At 38.8% G+C, this 20,402-nt stretch overlaps 1 protein-coding gene across 21 annotated transcripts in view; it reads left to right on the forward strand.

The window, feature by feature from the left end:
- The window catches only part of FRMPD1 (FERM and PDZ domain containing 1), a 159,989-nt gene that overhangs the window by 99,114 nt on the left and 40,473 nt on the right, over positions 1–20,402 (forward strand). For 16 of the 21 annotated variants that reach the window (XM_078372521.1, XM_078372531.1, XM_078372565.1 and 13 more), the window contains exon 2: positions 4,597–4,701. In XM_078372521.1, the coding sequence (XP_078228647.1) occupies positions 4,601–4,701 (101 nt within the window). In that variant the 5' untranslated portion in view covers positions 4,597–4,600. Of the gene's footprint in view, positions 1–235; positions 279–4,596; positions 4,702–20,402 lie in introns of all 21 variants that reach the window. The other 5 variants (XM_035252322.3, XM_078372526.1, XM_078372536.1 and 2 more) reach the window with 1 other exon arrangement.

Here is a 20,402-nt window from a genome sequence, read left to right on the forward strand (position 1 = left end):
TCGCAGTGAAATTTTCTACATCAAACATGTCAAAAAACTTACCCATTTCTATTTATTTTTCCTAAGATCTCTGTCTTCACCCATCGCGACAGTTGCTCTCTATGTCTTTTACACAGGTCTTACCTTAATGCATCCCTTCACAGTCATCTAGGAAGTTTCTTTATCCTCTTATCTATGTTCCATCCCTAACATCCTGGGTCTCATTTCTTTTTTTCTTTACTTCCTTGTTTTGCAGGAGCACATCCTCTATCAGCATCCTGAAAAAGATATATGAAAAGGTAAATTTTTAGAGACCTGAACATCTGAAAATTTCTTTTGTACTTGATTGGTAGTTTGACAGGGTACAGAATTCTTGATTGAGAATGGTTTTCCTTTAAAATTTGAGAACTTGAATGGCTCCCAGCTTCCATTGTTATTACTGAGAAGTTAATGCCATTTTTAATTTCACTTGTTTGTATGTGATCTTTTTTTCTCTCTCTGAAAGTTTAGAAGATATTTTCTGAAATTTTACAATGTTGTTACTTGATGTGGGTCTTTTTTCATTCACTAGGGTGGACAATTAGTACATATTCTTAATCTGAAAATTTAAGTTCTTCAGGAAATTTTTATTGAATTATTTGGCAATTTTCTTACCTCCATTTCCTGTATTTTCTACTTCTGGAACTTGTATTAGATGCACGTTACACTTCCTGGATGGATACTACACATTTATAGTCTTTTATGTTTTCTCTGTCTTTGGCTTTAGTTACTCTTCCTATAGTCTTTCATTGACTGTATTTTTCTGTTTTTATTAATAATTAACTTTTTATTCTAGCTGTCTTATTTTTAATTTCCAAGTGTTCATTCTTATTCTCTGATAGTTCCCTTTAAAAAAAAAAATCATCTTCTTGTTTCATGAATGTAATATTTTATCTTTTTGAAGATTTAAGTTGTAGATTGAAATTTTTTTCTTCTGTTTTCTACATTGTCTCTGTTCTTATGAAATTTTCTATTTGTTTTGGTCTTTTTTTAAATATATATAATGGATGCTTTCTTTAAATATTTGTAAGTAAGAGTAAAGCAGCAAAACAAATAATTGGAAACTTTGTATGATGGCTCTGGCTCATTGATTAAAACATTTTAATGCAAGGTGATCTGGCAGCAAGTCAACGTTTCCTTGTGGGGGATCCTGAAAATATCAATATCTGAAGGTATTTTCTATGATGTTATTCAGTCCTCCAGAGAAGGATCCTCTAATCTTTTGCTTGGGACATGTCTTAGTCTGTTTTGTGTTGCTATAAAATAATATCACAGATTGGGTAATTTATAAAGAAAAGAAATGTATTTCTCCCAGTTCTGGAGGCTGGAAAGTCCAATATTGAGGTGCTGGCATCTGGTAAGGGCCTTCTTACTGTATCATCCCATGGAAGTAGGTGGAAGGGCAAAAGAGTGCACAAGAGAGTGTGGAAAGGGATCAAAGCTATCAGGACACATTCAAATCCTCAAACCATAGCAGGATATAAAGTACTTGCTGACAATATTCAGAGAACTGGGCAAAGGAAGGGGCTAGTGGTCTTGTCATTTAGTTAGAAGAGTTTTACTTACTCCTTCTATTTTCATTCCTGCACTGTCTATTGTGCCTAGTCTTTCCAAGCTTATCTTGTTTGTTTTCTCCAGAAAATAAGCCTCTTGCCTTCAGTAGGATTGGAAAGAGATAGTTGTCTAGGTGGGTATTTCCATATTTTTCAGCCTTATGCTTATACGTGCTTTCTCCTATACTTACTCCCTCTAATTCCTGAGCCACTGGGCAAATCAGCTTTTCTTTCCCTCCCCCTCCCTCTTCCCCATCCCCTCTCCCCGCTTCCCCATTCCCCCCTCCCTCCCCCTCACCCTCCCCCCTCCCTCCTCTCCCTTCTCTTTCTCTTCTCTCTCTTCCCAACTTTCCATTCCATTCCATTCCATTTCTTGAGATAGGGTCTCACCCTGTTGCCCATGCTGGAGTGCAGTGGTATGATCTCAGCTTACTGCTACCTCCACCTCCCAGACTCAAACAATCCTCCTACCTCAGCCTCCCAATTAGCTGGGACTACAGGCTTGTGGCACCATGCCTGGCTAATTTTTGTATTTTTTGTAGAGGTAGAGTTTTGTCACGTCACCCAGGCTGGTCTTAAACTCCTGGACTCACCTCAGCAGTCTGCCCACCTCAGCCTCCCAAAGTGCTGATATTATAGGCCTGGGCTACCACACCTAACCATCAGCTCATTTTTCATCAGCATTCCCCTCTGAAGGCACATGTCTGTTTCCTTTGTTCTGAAAACTCAGTTGACTCTCTTCCAAACACTTTCTTCCAAATATTATTGACATCTGTCATCTATTGTTGCCTTCTCTTCTGTATTCATTATCCTATTTGTTTATATGTTTTTTATTTCTTTATTGTGATTTATAGAATTTAGGAAGAAGAAGTTAAGACCTTGTCTCAGTTCACCCTATTTAATCAGAAATCTACTTTCTGTTATTCTTTTCATATTTTTAAAAAAGTGAGATGCCTAGAAGGGAAGACAGTATTTAGGTCTCACGTCCCCATTGTAGAGTAAAGCTAGACTGACTATCCATTGATCTAAATGGAACTTATTTTTGATTACAGCCTATGTTCATGTTAGCCTTTTTACCCATTAATTTGTATTTGGCTTCCATTTGCCTGAAAAGTGTGTCTCTGGGTTTTCAAAGTGATCACTTAGGATGTTTTCATTTTTACAACCTGGTTAGTTTTCTTTCCTTGTATCCCTGGTATAGATACCATAATTCCTCTCTTGATTGCTGCTGGATTCTCTGTGCTAATATTTTATGTAGTATATTTACTTTTATTTTCATAAGGGAGGTTGTATTTGTATCTTATTATATTGTCTTTGTCAGAATTGGTATCAATGTTTTACTGGCTCCTTAAAAAGATTTAGGAATCTTTCCTTTTTTATGCTTTAGAGCAGGGGTCTCCAATTTCCGGGCCATGGACCAGTACTGATCCATAGCCTGTTGGTAACTGGAACCCACAGCAGGAGTGAGCATTACCGCCTGAGCTCTGCCTCCTGTCAGATCAGCAGCACATTTGATTCTCATAGGAGCTCAGACCCTACTGTGAACTGCACAAGGGAGGGATCTAGGTTGCACGCTCCTTATGAGAATGTGACTCCTGATGATTTGGGATGATGCCAGTTTCATCCCATTCCCCCACTGTCTGTGGAAAAATTGTCTTCTGCAAAACTGATCCCTAGTGCCAAAAAGGTTGGGGAACCACTGCTCTAGAGGAGTTGAAATGGCATTGGGAGAAAATTAACAAAGCTAGCTAAATGCAACATTGTATCCTAGATTGGATCATGGTACAGAAAAAGCACGTTAGTGAAAAACTGGTAAAACAGGAACACTGTCTATAGTTCAGTTAATAATATTGTACCAATGTTAATGTCTTAATTTTTACAAAGGTACAATAATTATGTAAAATGTTAATAATAGGGAAAGCTGAATGAAGGGATATGGGAACCTGTATTATCTTTGCAACCTTTTTATACATCTGAAAGTGTTCTAAGATAATTTTTTTTTTAAAGAATAAGATAGGCTGGGTACAGTGGCTCATTTCTAAAATCCCAGCACTTTGGGAGGCCAAGCTGGGCAGATCACTTGAGGTCAGGAGTTCAAGACCAGCTTGGCCAACATGGTGAAACCCTGTCTCTACTAAAAATACAAAAATTAGTCAGGTACAGAGGCATGTGCCTGTAATCCCAGCTACTAGGGAGGCTGAGGAGGAGAATCACTTGAACCCGGGAAGTGGAGGTTGCGGTGAGCTGAGATCGTGCCACTGCACTCCAGCCTGGGCAACAGAGCAAGATTCCATTCTCCAAAAGAAAAAATAAGAAACTCTAGAAGGACAAATGGAGAACAAGAGCAGTGATTACATATGGGGATGGGAACTGGATGGGTGGGAACAAGGAAGGGTATAAGACAGACTTTTCACTGTCTACATATTTTTTATTGTGATAAAGAACACTTAACTTGAGATCTACCCTCTTAAATTTTTAAGCACATAATACAATAACTGTATATCTTTTTTATAAGCTGGTGTTGAATTATATAAGTGAAATACTTATTCAAAAATTAAATATAAAAGATGGAACAAAAGCAGCAGCGCTCAGAAGAATCTGCACAATATGATGAAGAACATTCCCATGTCCATGCAGGTCCTGAGGCAGGCAAAACTGAAGCACATTGTCCAGGGTTACACACACAGTTCGGAGAGGGAAGGACAGTGTCACATGGTAATGAGTCTCTTCCTGTGTGTCACAGTCACAAAGTTTGAGAAGCGTTATCAGTTTTACTCTCATCTTTATGTTTAACTGTGTAAGATACAAACCCAGTCTGTTTGCTGCAAGGTTGAGCGTTGCTAAAGATGTTCACCCTGTGGACACTGAACACCTTGTTTATGTTGATTTTAGACAAAAGGGGAACATGAGTTATTCAATCAGCATGTCTTACAATGGGCAAATACAGAAAGCATCATACTGATTTGTGAAAATCCTCTTGATAATATTTTGGTTAGCATCTTAAGAACACTCTTCTTCCTTTTAGGTAGATGGAAGAGCTGGAGACCAGTTTATTCCAGACACGGAAAGCACATAGAATAGAACAAATGGTGGCAAGATGGCTTCGGCGCTCCCGGGACAGCTCAGGCCGGTAAGGCTCCTGGGTTTGCAGAGATTTCCATCTATGAAGGTTTGGTGTCCCCGGGGAGGAGCTTGTGCCAGTCCTGGCAGCACCTTGGGATCGTTGTCTTCAGCTTGCTTTGTTCTTACACCATATGGTGGGAGCAGTGTAAACATTTCAGTAATTTTGCTTCGGTGCTTTTCCTTAAACCTTACTCCCAACATGTACCTACATACACACAAACACACTTACCCCAACTCACACACACATTTACAACATTTATAAACTCACTCACACACAGACTTATACACACAGAAATACACTCATACATACTCATATGCACATGCATATACACTCTCTGGAGCACACATTCATACATACACTCTTTTGCTCTCTCTCTCTGTGTCACACGCACACACCCCTTGTCTTAGTACTTGACATGAAAGTCAGGCAATCTGCTGTTTATATTCTTCCCGTGTCTTTGTTTCCAGCAGCTGTTCCTTCCTTGCAGTCCCTATTTCATTCTAAACCAAAGAAAACGAAATCAAATACAGATCTGATTTCATGGCTACAGGAGAAGTTTAAAATATGGTCTGTTTCGAGGTGTTCATTTTTGCTCAGATTTCCCATCTGGCCTTGCCACAGAGATGAAATATTACATGTCAGGTGTTTCTGAGACACACATTCCTCCTAAGGAACTGGAAACAGCTGTTCTGCTGCTGAGTCATAAACTTTGCTCAGGGCTCCACTGCTCTGTGGCCAAGTTCTCTGATCCTCACACACTGAGGTCAGATAAGCTGGGGCTGGTAAAATTAGCCCCATTTTACAGATGAAACACCTAAGGCTCCAAGAGTGATTTGTTTAGGACCACTCTTACTTCATGCTCAGAAAGCTTGGATGGGTCCCCATTTATTATAGGAGGAAGCTTAAACGTTTTTGGTCTGACATTTCAAGCCGCAATCCTTCCCAGCTATGTGTCTTACTGCTCTGCTTCCTTCACAGTGTGCTTCGGCTAAAGGGAACTACTCATTGTTCTATTACAAGTACCCTGTCTTCTTCACCCCTTGGACCTGGGCTCCTGTGCCAGATCCCTTCTCCCATCTCCATGTGGCCAGAACCCCTGTTAGCTTAAGGCCTGGCTGAAGTGCTGGGTCTTCCATGAAGTGTTCCTCAGTCTAGAATCAGGATGAATTTCTCCTGTGGGACCCCATAGTATTTTATTTGTAACATTGGCATTGTGCTACCTCTGGTGCTTTCAACTTATTCGAACCCATTCATTTTCTTCTAGGCCTGCCTTCTGTGAGGTCAGGGAAAGCATTGGCCTTATCTCTATGGCCCAAAAGTGATTGCCTTGCAGGATTGTTGTAGCTGGTCTGGTAGTGCTTGATGAATGAATGGCAAACTGCTAAGCACATTGTTTCCCACGGTGGGGTCTGCAGAACATAGTCCTGTGTGATGCTGCTCCCTTAAAAGAGATTCTGTGGCCATATATGTTTGGGAAATGATGCATCCTACACCCTACTTCTACCTCCCACCACTTGGTGATTTATTATACACATTATGCTCATAATACAGATTAAAGGCTCTGAGAAGTCCCACAGAAAAAGAGATCTGTTTAACTTGACGTTGCCTAGATATTTGACCTTGGAACCCTCTTAACATCCTGCTTTCTCACAGACTGTAAATGAAAGGTATTGTTGACCTCTAGCAAGTTTTTTTTCCATATCTTTTTTGAGATGTATGACCATAAAATTTGCACAAAGTGTACAATTCACTGATTTTAGCATGTATTTTTATATATACAATTAGAATTGTGCAACCATCACCGCAATCTAATTTTAGAACATTTTCAATATTACAAAAAGAAACCCTGTGCCCCTTAGCCTTCACTTCCCGTTCTCCCCTCTGCCACTCCCAGGTAATCACTAATTTACTTTCTTTTTTTCTTTTTTGGGACAGAGTCTCACAAAGGGTGGAGTGCAGTGGTGTGATCTCAGCTCCCTGCAGCCTCTGCCTCCCAGGTTCAAGCAGTTCTCATGCCTCAGCTTCCCACATAGCTGGGACTGCAGGCATGTGCCACCATGCTACTTTCTATAGATTTGCCTATCCTGGATATTTCACATAAATGGAATTATACAGTATGTGTTCTTTTGCTTAGCATAATATATTATTTTGCTTAGCATAATGTGTTCTTCTTTTGCTTATCATACTGACATGGATCAGTATGACATGTCATCGTGTGGATCAGTATTTCATTCTTTTTTATTGTCGAATAATATTCCATTATGGAATATTTTCTTTGTTCATTCATCAGTTGATTTAACATAAAGGTTTGGGTTGATATATAAAGCCAAATAAGATTAGATAGATAGGTAGATAGATATGTATGTGATATGAACATTTGAGTTGTTTCTACTTTTGGACCATTATGAATAATGGTGCTGTGAACATTTGTGTAAAAGTTTTTGTTTAAACATATTTTCAGTTCTCCTGAGTATATACTTAGGAGTGGAATAGTTGGGTCACATAATAACTCTGTGTTTAGTCTTTTGGGGAATTGCCAGATGGTTGCCCAGAGTGGCCGTACCATTCTACCTTTTCACCAGCAGTATATGAGTGTTCCAGTGCCTCTACATATTTACCACCACTTGCTGTTATCTCTTTTATTGTAGCCATACTAGTGGGTATGGAGTGGTATCTCATTGTGGTTTTTATCTGCATTTCCCTGATGGTTAATGATATTAAACATCTTCCCATGTGTCTAGGGAGTTTTGCTTTCCAAATGCTTGAGAAAGAGAAGAACAAAGAGAGAAGGTTTCCTGTCAGTGCCCATGGAAGACATAATTTCCATGTTTCTAGGATAAATCACATGTAGCATGTATGAATTTCTTCTCATCTCTAATCCTGGATGTCCTCAGATTGCTTGAAAATGATCAATAACTGAAAAAGCTAAGTGTGGGGTAAATAATTTCATTTCTCAGGAATAGACTAAATGGTACCACCTTAGTCAAGAAACCTGAGTATCACCCTGACTCCTTGAATCCCTTGAATCCACCCCATCAGCAGCTCCTGTCAGTTTGCCTTCAGAACTGTCCACCTCTCTGTCCCTGGGACCCCTGCTAGGATCACTCACTTGCTTTTTCTGTTCCAGCTGATTCTCCACTTTGCAGCTATCATGGACTTTTCAAAATGTAAAATATTCCTGTCCCATGTTAGCCCCCAGCTCTACCCCACCCTAAACCATTCAGTGACTCACCTACCATTTTGCCATGATCTACAAGTCTCTTCACAGTCTGTCCCCAGCTCAACTGTCCAACCTCACCTTGTTCCTCTTGCTCCCTTGCTCACCATTCTCCATTGTTTTACTTCTTTTCAATACCTAGAACTCATCAAGCTCTTTCCTATCTTAGGGATTTTGCACTTGCTGTTCAGTTGGCCTGGAAACTTCTTTTACTTCCTCTTTTTATGGCAGGTCTTTCTCTATCAGGTTACATTCAAACCTCACCTTCTTTAGGAGGCCTTTCCTGACCACCTGAGACACATGGAGTACATTCTCCTGCTTGTTTCCTCCAGGCTACTTGCCCACTCATCACACTTTATAATGATGTATATATTTATTTACTTGTTCATTATCACCTCTGCCACATATGGCTTTTCTCCCCCAACCTTCCTGTCATATATGAGACCAGGGACCCTGACTTTTGTTTCTGCCCAAACAGAGTGCGTAGTATGTAACAAACACTCGATAAATTTTTACCGACTAAGGGCTTTCATAGTAGGGGACTGTATTATTCATTGAAATATATTTAAAATGTCCATTCTCCCCTTCTTCCAAAAGAAAATTTTCATGATTACAGTTTTAAAACATGTGGGAAAATTAAAATAAGAAATGTTATAAATAGGTTGCAAACCAATCAGACTAAGGATTTTGCATTTGAATACTAACATTAGCCCTGAATTTCCTGGTAGCTGGGGCAAGAAATCAAGGAAGTGTATTGAAATGTCTTCTGTACTGCAGAAAGAGGAAATATAGATATGCATATGGAGTCACATAATTTTACATGAATATTTTAGCAATTCTGTTTTTTTTCTGACTTTTAAAAACTCAGTCATTTCAGCCAGTTGTACTTGCTTTACTTGCCATTGGTATTTTTTCCCATAAAATTTAAATTAGCACCTGGCTAATTTTTGTATTTTTAGTAGAGGCACTGTTTCATTATGTTGGCCAAATTGGTCTTGAACTCCTGACCTCAAGTGATCCACTGGCCTCAGCCTCCCAAAGGCGTGAGCCACCTTGACCAGCCTCATTACCTACTAAACTGAGCTTTTATTACTCTTCATTTGCAATGTTTTTACCGTTACCCACTATTCCATCATATTAACTTTAGAAACATTTTATTATACTATTAAAACAAATAAGCATGAGATTTACTGAATTCACTCTTTCTCTTTTTTTTTTTTTTTTTTTTTTTTAGTCAGGGTCTTGCTCTGTTGTTCAGGTTGCAGTGCAGTGGGGTAATCTTGGCTCACTGCAACTTCCACCTCCCAGGTTCAAGTGATTCTCGTGCCTCAGCCTCCTGAATAGCTGAGATTACAGGTGCGTGCCACCACACCCAGCTAATTTTTGTATTTTTGGAAGAGATGGGGTTTCACCATGTTGGCCAGGCTGGTCTTGAACTCCTGACCGGAAGTGATCTGCCCACCTCAGCCTCCCAGAGTGCTAGGATTACAGGCAGGAGCCACTGCACCCCCCCAAGATTTACTGAATGCTCATATGCTTAATCTAGAAATATTAGTTTTATAGAGCAAGATCTAAATAAACATAAAGAACTTAACGCCACTTTGTGCTTTCTTCACTGCTTGGTTTTATCCTTGGGGCTTGAAAAGACGATTTCTTTTAACTTATCTTGAATGTTAATACTAATGAACATACATGCATGTCTACACACACAATGATACAAGGCACATACCTGCATACATGTGTACACTCCTACATGTGTGCACACAGGGACACACATGTGCACACCCACACTCACACACACATTTTGGCATCTTAGTGTCAGAAGCCCTTGCTTCTGGTCTTATGCACTTTCCAAGTTTACTTGGTTATTACAACTATAATAGTCTATTTATTAATTTTAAGAATGGTTTTGTTAAAACTTTTCTAATACTGTTGATCTTTCTAATACTATTAATGGTGTACAAAGACCCTTTCAGACACCAATTTTGTTTTGTTTTGTTTTGTTTGAGACAAGAGTCTTACTCTGTCACCAGGCTGGAGTGCAGTGGCGTGATCTCGGCTCACTGCAACCTCCACCTCCTTGGTTCAAGTGATTCCTCTGCCTCAGCCTCCCACGTAGCTGGGACTACGGGTGCCAGCCACCCTACCTAGCTAATTTTTTGTATTTTAGTAGAGACAGGGTTTCACCAAGTTGGCCAGGATGGTCTTGATCTCCTGACCTCATGATCTGTCCACCCTGACCTCCCAAAGTGCTGGGGTTATAGGCGTGAGCCACTGCGCCCAGCCTCAGACACCAATTTTTTTTATTGCAGTTTGACCCACAGGCAAAAGTAGAAAGCTTTGAGAATAGTCTGGAAGGCTCCTGGACTACATTTGCAGAGTCGCCGTTATTTCCTGAATTCTGCTTTTAAAGTAATAATGGAAGAATTTCTCCTTTCAACTGTAGGAGTACTACCTTCACAATATCCACAGTGAATGGCCCCCTAGAAATTGTTACAGCCACGAGCACATTCCTGTGATTGTGACTACATGCTACATTTCTTTCTGGTACAGACTGCTGCCTCTATTTCTGCTTTCTTTGAATAGTCTTTACATTATGAAATCCAGTTTATTCCAGATTTAGCTTTTCAAATCACTCAAGCTGAACATAATAAAGTGTTTAAACATAGATTCAAAATTGTTTCTTCACATCCTGCTGGAACTCAGAGGTGAATTCTTTGTCATTACAGGATAGAGGTAAAATATATTTTCCAAAATACCAGAGAGCAGATAAAAAGCCAGAGAATATTTGAAGTGCAATCAGTATCCATCTGGTAATTTTCCTTTTCAGTGTTATTAACCAGCTCTATACAAGCTTATGAGCTATGAAATGTAGAATTCATCTACATGAAACTGTGTTCACGATAAATGTAACATGTTTTTTTCTGGATTCTACCTTAGGGTATATCCAGTTATCTAGCAGGAATTTCTGTTCTTCCAGTGTAAGATCATAAAAATGGCCTCACATTTATGGTTTGAAACTATTACAAAGGCAGCAGAAATATGTTTTGAAAAAGGTACTTAGTTTGATATTTCTAAGATGCTTCAGAGGAGGATATTTTGTTGCAGCGATCATTTCCTTTAGCTTACTGTCAATATTAAATGTTCTCTGTGAGGAGAGGCCACAGTTTGGTCATGTACTTAGGTTAATCCCTTTCCAAACAAAAGCTAGTACATGGCCTTTGGGGAAAATGTCAAATTCAGATTTTGGGCCAAAGCCACCGGCACCGTCCAGGGATTAGTCAACACAGTGCAGTGTCTTTGTCCACCCTTGTGGAGGACCGCACTCTTCCAAATGGAAGCTAAGTGAGCCTGCCCGTTTGAAAAGCCTCAAAATGGATTCTGTTGAAACCCTCTAGTAAGATTTGTTCTTTCTTTTGTTTTCCAAATAATTATTAAGCCCTACTCTATGGCTGGTACTGAGTTCAGCACATGGGACAAGAAATAGGTGGTTCTTGATACACAAACTAGTCCAGAGAGGACAAGAGACTTTACACTGGTCTGTTGGTGCATTTAGGAGGAAATATTTCCACCAAAATCAGAAGACTGAGTAGGAATTGAGAGCATGATTGGATATGTTGGGGAAATCGTGTGTGTGTATGTGTGTGTGTGTGTGTGTGTGTATGTTTTGGAGGCAGGTGAGTTATTCTAGAAAGAGGGGAGAGCTTTTACAAAGGCCAATGTGTTTGAAGAACTTAGAGGAGACTAGTTTGACAGGAATAAAAATATCAAAGAGAATGAATGACTTGGTTCTGGAGGCTGGAGTGATGGGCAGGAGCTGTATTAAGCCACATTCAGGATTTTGAATTAGACCATTTAGTCAGGGGAGACACATTGTGGAACAGGATTGTGTTTATGAAACCAGTCTGGCTGCTAGATGGAGAATCATTCAGGAGAGATGAGAGTGGAAAGCTGGGAGACCAGTTAGGAGCCCAGTAGAAATCTGTCAGTAGGGCTGGTGATGGGGGTCTGAAACAGAATGGTGGCTGAGGAGATGGAAAGAAATGGACCCTTTCTGAGATCTTTTCATGTTGTGACTGATTTGAAGGATGAGAGTGGGAGAAAGTCAAGGATAACTCTGGGATGCTGGCTTGAGCAATTATCATTATCCTTACTGAGCTCTGAGACATGGAGAAGATAAGTTCTGATTAGGGCAATAGTCATAGGGTTGAGCTATGTATCGAATTAAGCAAACATAAAGGAAAATAACAGTCTTGCAACTGTGTTACTTATATTCAAATTTCTGTTTATTGCTGGTTGTATATGCATTTTTACCTTTTGCTAACTATATTAGAAGTATAACTATATTAGCAGTGCCATTTTAGATATGTATAGTATTTAGCTCATTTATTTGCCCAATAAGCACTGATGCTTCCTGTGAACAAAGATCATCACTTGACAACGTGAGAAATATAGAGGTGGATAAAATATGGTTCCTCCTTCCAAGGAATGAACAGTCTATTAAGGGTAATAATATATGGAGTCAGATAACTTTAAATAAAGGTTTGGGTGTTCGAAGCCATAAAAGAGAATCAGAACTCCAAAGATGAGAGTACTTATGTCTGGCTAGGAAATCAGAGGTGGAAGATGTGACCTCTGCACTGGACCTTGGCTTGGCCTCACACTTTCTGCAGAGGCAGCTGCGTAAGCTGAGGCCCTGGGGTAAAGCTGATGTAGTAGGTAAAACCAGTCTGGAGTGAAGGCCTGGGAAGGGGCATGGTGGGTGGCCGCTGGCTAGGGACTGAAGCCTGAGGACACAGGTCCACGAGGGCATGGTTGAGGAGTTTGGCTTTTGTTCTCTGGGTGGAGGGGAATTATTAGGGGCAGAATAATCCCAGCACTCATTTAGGAAGGGTAAACCACAGCTGACAGGGTGCTCTGGAAGGGTATTTTCTAGGCCATTTCATTGTATGAAGCATATAGACCCATAACACTTTTTGATGTGGAGTCTTTGGGGTAATTCTTTGTTGTGCTTGGTTTATCTATTTCCTATTGGGTTGTTTTGGGTTTTTCTACTATTCTAAATAAAGCTGTGATTGATATTTTTGAATACTCAAGGATCAGAGTTTCTTGAGCTCATGCTCTGTTCTAGAACTTTACTAGGTATGGGAGACATGGAGATGAATGGGTGCCACCCTTGTTTTTAAGAACTCATGGTCCAGCATGAATGATATTATGTTTTTTCCTTTGTGGTCATCGCTTCAAAGAATACCAGTGAAAATGGTTACAGAAGATCAAATTTAAAATTTAAATTCATGTTACGGTTTCACCAGTGATTTCCTAGAGAGTTTGAATTGCCAGTTTATATTGTCATCCCCCAATCTCAGGACCAGCACATGTTGGGTCTTATTATTTGTATTTGTATTTGGTATGACACGTACTAGTACTCCATAGCCCTTTCGGTTGGGCTTCTTTAATAAGGTTATACATGTTCTGTGTTGATTACCAGCTTGCTTTCTTCATGTGAGAGCTGTCAGTTCACTTGCTTTGAGCATATGAAATGTGGGAATCTACTCTATGTATTTATGCCCATTCTTCATATATTTGTATTATAAGCTTTCCCCACTTCAAGATTTTATTTTGATTTACTTATTTTCAACTGCTTTATTGATAGATAATTTAGATACCATACAATTCACCCATTTGAAGTGTACAATTCAGTGGTTCTTAGTGTATTCACAGAGATCTGCAACTGTCACAAGTCCATTTTGGAAGGTTTTCATCCCCTACAAAAGAAACCTATGCCTATTAGCAGTGACTCCCAAACTTCCCTCCCTGAAGCCTTGGACAATCACTAATCCACTTTCTGTCTCTGTAGATTAGTCTGTTCTAGATATTTCATGTAAATGGAATCATACAGTATGTGGTCATTTGTGACTGGCTTTCACTGAGCCAGATTCATCCATCTTGTGGCATGTATCTGTATTTCATTCCTTTTTATTGCCAAATATGTTGTTGTGGAATACTATATTTTATTTATCAATGTCATTAGTTGATGGACATTTGAGTTGTTTCTACTTTTGGACTGTTGCAGAAAATGCTGCTATAAATATTCATGTCCAACTTTTTGTGGACATATATTTTCATTTCTCTCTGGTACACACCCAGGAGTGGAATTGCTGGATCATGTTGTACACCATGGTTAGTTTTTAAGAAACTTCCAAACACTTAAAGGACTTTCTAGAATCTCTATTCAGTTTCATTGGTGAAAGCTACACTATGCAGTTTTGATTCTTGCCTTTGTCTGAAAGGAGTGCTTATTTTTCAGCTGTAACTTTTCTGAAATCTAAGTATTTCCAATAAAAATTTAGAGTCCAAATTGATAAGCACTGTAAGTGTAAAATAGACACTGGATTTCAAAGATTTAATATGAAGAATGCAAAATCTCTCATCAATAATTTCGGTATTACATGTTGAAATAATACTATTTTGATATATTGAGTTAAATAAATATGTATTATTAAAATTTATTTTACTTTTTTCCTGTAGCTGTTAGAAAACTTAAATTTATGTATTTGGTATGTATATTTCATTTGGATCACACTGCTTTAGAAGTAGTGTTAATGTACCTATAGAAGAATGTAGCCCCGGTTTGAAACCTGCTTCCCAGCTGTGTGACTTTAAGCAAGTTAGAGTCTCTCGGAACAAGATTTAGTCTTTTCATCTATAAAATAGGAATACTAATCATATCTACCTCACAAATTTATTTTGAGGGTTGAGAGATATATATACTTAAGTATGTTAAATCACTCCCTAAAATATAGTTAGTATTCATAAATGTTATAATTATTGTTGTTGTCATTGCTATCATTACCATCAATTTGTCAAGTTTTTTTTTTTAATCTGGAAGAATTTTTTATTGCTGTAACATTAAATCTATATTTAATTTAGACCTTTTATTTTTTGATATTTAGTCTTTCCATCCAGGAACCCAGCATAGCTTTAACCCAATTATTGTGTTTTCCTTTATTGCTTTAAGGAAAGTTATACTTTTTTCTTTAAATAAATCCTTCTTCCCCTGAATTACATTATTATACATCACTAGTTTTGTTACTTGAATCCTTTCTTGGGATTTTCCAGATATTTAGCATTCGCTCATCAAGAATGCCTAACACCAAATGTACATTCAGTTAATCTGCTTTTAATGAATTGTTGAATGCTTATTGTGGCTGTGTTTTCTTTTGTTTTTAAATCCATGTGCCAGTTGAAAGACTTGAACGGTTTTTTATTTTTGGTATTTATGAATAAAACCACCATAAACATATGCATACTAATTTTCATGTGAACATTAATTCTTCATTTTTCTTGGGTAAATATCTAGGAATTAAACTGATGAAACATGAAGTAAGGGTATGTTTAATGTTATAAGAAACTGACAAACAATTTTTAAAGTGGCGGTACCACATTGCATTCCCACAAAGCATGTATGAAATGTTCAGTTGATCCACAACCTCATCAGCACTTGGCATTGTCAGGTTTTTAAAAAGCAATTCTAAAGTATGTGCAGTGGGGGCTGGTCATGGTGGCTCACACCTATAATCCCAGCATTTTGGTAGGCTGAGGCAGGAGGATTGCTTGAGGCCAGGAGTTTGCGACCAGCCTGGGGAACATAACAAGACCTTCTCTCTCTTTCTAAGAATACAAAAAGATTATAGGCCGTGGCTCACGCCTATAATCCAAGCACTTTGGGAGGTCAAGGCAGATGGATCACCTGGGGTCGGGAGTTTGAGACCAGCCTGACCAGCACGGTGAAACCGTGTCTCTACTGAAAATACAAAAAATTACCTGGGTGTGGTGGCACAGACCTGTAATTCCCCAGCTACTTGAGGGTGAGGCAGGAGAATTGCTTGACCCTGGGAGGCAGAGGTGGCAGTGAGCCCAGATTGCACCATTGCACTCCAGCCTGGGCAACAAGAATGAGACTCCATCTCAAAACAAAAGAAAACGAGAATACAGAGTAATATTTCATTGAGGTCTCAATTTGTCTTTCCCTACTGACTAATAGTGTTGCATATCTTTTCTTTTTTTCTTTTTTAACATATATATATGTTATTGTACTTTAGGTTCTGGGGTACATGTGCACATCATGCAGTATTGTTGCATAGATACATAAATGGCAATGTGGTTTGCTGCCTCCATCCCCCCGTCACCTATATCTAGCATTTCTCCCCATGTTATCCCTCCCCAACCTCCCTACCCTCTGCTGTCCCTGCTCTATTCCCCACCAACAGACCCCAGTGTGATGCTCCCCTCCCTGTGTTCATGCATTCTCATTGTTCAACACCCAGTTATTAGAACATGCAGTGTTTGATTTTCTGTTCTTGTGTCAGTTTGCTGAGAATGTTCATTTCCAGATTCATCTATGTCCCTATAAGGGACACGAACTCATCGTTTTTTTATGACTACATAGTATTCCATGGTGTACATGTGCCACATTTTCCTTGTCCAGTCTATCATTGATGGGCATTTGGGTTGGTTCCAGGTCTTTGCTATTGTAGACACTGCCACAGTGAATATACATGTGCATGTATCTTTATAATAGAATGATTTACAATCCTTTGGATATATACCCAGTAATGGGATTGCTGGGTCAAATGGAATTTCTATTTCTAGGTCCTTGAAGAATCACCACACTGTCTTCCACAACGGTTGAACTAATTTACAGTCCCACCAACAGTGTAAAAGTGTTCCTATTTCTCCACATCCTCTCCAGCATCTGTTATCTCCAGATTTTTTAATGATCACCATTCTAACTGGAGTGAGATGGTATCTCAATGTGGTTTTGATTTGCATTTCTCTAATGACCAGTGATGATGAACATTTTTTCATATGTTTGTTTCCCTCATATATGTCTTCTTTTGAAAAGTGTCTGTTCGTTTCCTTTGCCCACTTTTGAATGGGTTTTTTTTTCTTGTAAATCTGTTTTAGTTCTTTGTAGATTCTGGATATTAGCCCTTTGTCAGATGGGTAGATTGCAAAAATGTTTTCCCATTCTGTTGGTTGCCAGTTCACTCTAATGATTGTTTCTTTTGCTGTACAGAAGCTCTTAAGTTTAATTAGATCCCATTTGTCTATTTTGGCTTTTGTTGCCATTGCTTTTGGTGTTTTAGTCATGAAGTCCTTGCCTGTGCCTATGTCCTGAATGGTTTTGCCTAGGTTTTCTAGTAGAGTTTTTATGGTGTTAGGTCTTATGTTTAAATCTTTAATCCATCTGGAATTAATTTTAGTGTAAGGTGTCAGGAAGGGGTCCAGTTTCTGCTTTCTGCACATGGCTAGCCAGTTTTCCCAACACCATTTATTAAACAGGGTATCCTTTTCACATTGCTTGTTTTTGTCCGGTTTGTCAAAGTTCAGATGGTTGTAGATGTGTGGTGTTGCCTCCAAGACCTCTATTCTGTTCCATTTGTCTATATCTCTGTTTTGGTACCAGTACCATGCTGTTTTGATTACTGTAGCCTTGTAGTATAGTTTGAAGTCAGATAGCATGATGCCTCCAGCTTTGTTCTTTTTTCTTAGGATTGTCTTGGCTATGTGGGCTCTCTTTTGGTTCCATATGAAGTTTAAGGAGGTTTATTCCAGTTCTGTGAAGAGGGTCATAGGTAGCTTGATGGGGATAGTGTTGAATCTGTAAATTACTTTGGGCAGCATGGCCATTTTTGCAATATTGATTCTTCCTAACCATAAGCATGGAATGTTTTTTCATCTGTTTGTGTCCTCTCTTATTTCCTTGAGCAGTGGTTTGTAGTTCTCCTTGAAGAGGTCCTTTACATCCTTTGTTAGTTGTATTCCTAGGTATTTTATTCTCTTTGTAGCAATTGTGAATGGGAGTTCACTCTTGATTTGGCTCTCTTTTAATCTGCTATTGGTGTATGGGAATGCTTGTGATTAGTATCCTGAGACTTTGCTGAAGTTGCTTATCAGTTTCAGGAGATTTAGGGCTGAGACGATGGAGTCTTGTAAATATACAATTATGTCATCTGCAAATAGAGACAATTTAACTTCCTCCTTTCCTAATTGAATACCCTTTATTTCTTTTAATTGCCTGATTGCTCTGGCTAGAACTTCCAATACTGTATTGAATAGGAGTGATGAGAGAGGGCATCCTTGTCTAGTGCCAGATTTCAAAGGGAATGCTTCCAGTTTTTGCCCATTCAGTATGATATTGGCTATGGGTTTGTCATAAATATCTTTTATGATTTTGAGATGCATTCCATTGATACCTAATTTATTGAGGGTTTTTAGGATAAAGGGCTGTTGAATTTTGTCAAAGGCCTTCTCTACATCTATTGAGATAATCATGTGGTTTTTGTCTTTGTTTCTCTTTATGTGGTGGATTATGTTTATAGACTTGCGTATGTTGAACCAGCCTTGCATCCCTGGGATAAAGCCTACCCAATCATGATGGATAAGCTTTTCTGATATGCTGTTGCAGTCGGTTTGCCAGTATTTTATTGAAGATTTTTGCATCAATGTTCATCATAAATATTAGCCTGAAGTTTACTTTTTTTGTTGAGTCTCTGCTGGGTTTTGGTATCAGGATGATGTTGGTCTCATAAAATGATTTGGGAAGGATTCCCTATTTTGGGATTATTTGGAATAGTTTCAGAAGGAGTGGTACCAGCTCCTCTTTGTATGTCTGGTAGAATTTGGCTGTGAACCCATCTGGACCTGGGCTTTTCTTGGTTGGTAGGCTATTAATTGCTGCCTCAACTTCAGCCCTTGTTATTGGTTTATTCAGGGTTTCAACTTCTTCCTGGTTTCAGCTTGGGAAGGTGCAAGTGTCCAGGAATTTATCCATTTCTTCCAGGTTTACTGGTTTATGTGCTTAGAGGCATTTGTAGTAATCTTTGATGGTAGTTTGTATTTCTGTGGAATCGATTGTGATATCCCCTTTATTGTTTTTTATTGCATCTATTTGATTCTCTCTCTTTTCTTTTTTATTAATCTGGCTAGCAGTTTATTTTGTTGATCTTTTGAAAAAGCTGGCTCCTGGATTTATTTATTTATTTTTTGAAGGGCTTTTTGTGCCTCTATCTCCTTCAGTTCTGTTCTGATCTTAGTTATTTCTTGTCTTCTGCTAGCTTTTGAGTTCTTTTGATCTTGCTCCTTTAGCTCTTTCAATTTTGATTATAGGGTGTCAATATTAGATCTTTCCTTGCTCCTCAGGTGGGCATTTATTGCTATATATTTCCCTCTAGACACTGCTATACATGTGTCCCAAGATTCTGGTATGTTGTGTCTTTGTTCTCGTTGGTTTTAAAGAACATCTTTATCTCTGCCTTCATTTCATTGTTTTTCCAGTCAACATTCAAGAGCCAGTTGTTCAGTTTCCATGTAGTTGTGTGGTTCTGAGTTAGTTTCTTTATCCTGAGTTCTAATTTGATTGCACTGTGGTCTGAGAGACTGTTTGTTATGATTTCCATTCTTTTGCATTTGCTGAGGGGTGATTTACTTCCAATTATGTGGTTAATTTTAGAGTAGGTGCAATGTGGTGCTGAGAAGAATGTTTATTCTGTGGATTTGGGGTGGAGAGTTTTGTAGATGCCTATTAGGTTTACTTGGTCCAGACCTGAGTTCAAGTCTTGGATATCCTTGTTAATTTTCTGTCTCATTGATCTGTCTAATATTGACAGTGGAGTGTTAAATTCTCCGGCTATTATTGTGTGGGAGTCTAAGTATCTTTGTAGGTCATTAAGAACTTGCTTTAAGTATCTTGGTGCTCCTGTATTGGATGTATGTATATTTAATATCATTAGCTCTTCTTGTTGCATACTTTTACCATTATGTAATGCCCCTCTTTGTCTCTTTTGATCTTTGTTGGTTTAAAGTCTGTTTTATCAGAGACTAGGATTGCAACTCCTGCTTTTTTTTGCTCTCCATTTGCTTGGTAAACCTTCCTCCATCCCTTTATTTTGAGCCTATGTGTGTCCTTGTAGTTGAGATGGGTTTCCTGGGTACAGCACACCTACAGGTTTTGACTTTTTATCCAATTTGCTAGTCTGTGTCTTTTGATTGGGGCATTTAGCCCATTTACGTTTAAGGTTAATATTGTTATGTGTGAATTTGATCCTTCAATTTTGATGCTAGCTAGTTGTTTTGCCCATTAGTTGACAGTTTCTTCATTGTGTTGATGCTCTTTACCATTTGGTACATTTTTGGAGTGGCTGATACTGGTTGTTCCTTTCTATGTTTAGTGCTTCTTTCAGGAGCTCTTGTAAGGCAGGCCTGTTGTTGACGAAATTGCTCAGCAATTGCTTGTTTGTGAAGGATTTTATTTCTCCTTCACTTATGAAGCTTAATTTGGCTGGATATGAAATTCTAGGTTGAAAGTTCTTTTCTTTAAGGATCTTGAGTATTGGCCCCCACTCTCTTCTGGCTTGTAGGGTTTCTGCTGAGAGATCTGCTGTGAGTCTGATGGGCTTCCGTTTGTGGGTAACCTGACCTTTTCCTC

This window comes from Callithrix jacchus, chromosome 1 (genome assembly GCF_049354715.1).
Source record: "Callithrix jacchus isolate 240 chromosome 1, calJac240_pri, whole genome shotgun sequence".
In the NCBI taxonomy this organism is placed as follows: domain Eukaryota; kingdom Metazoa; phylum Chordata; class Mammalia; order Primates; family Cebidae; genus Callithrix; species Callithrix jacchus.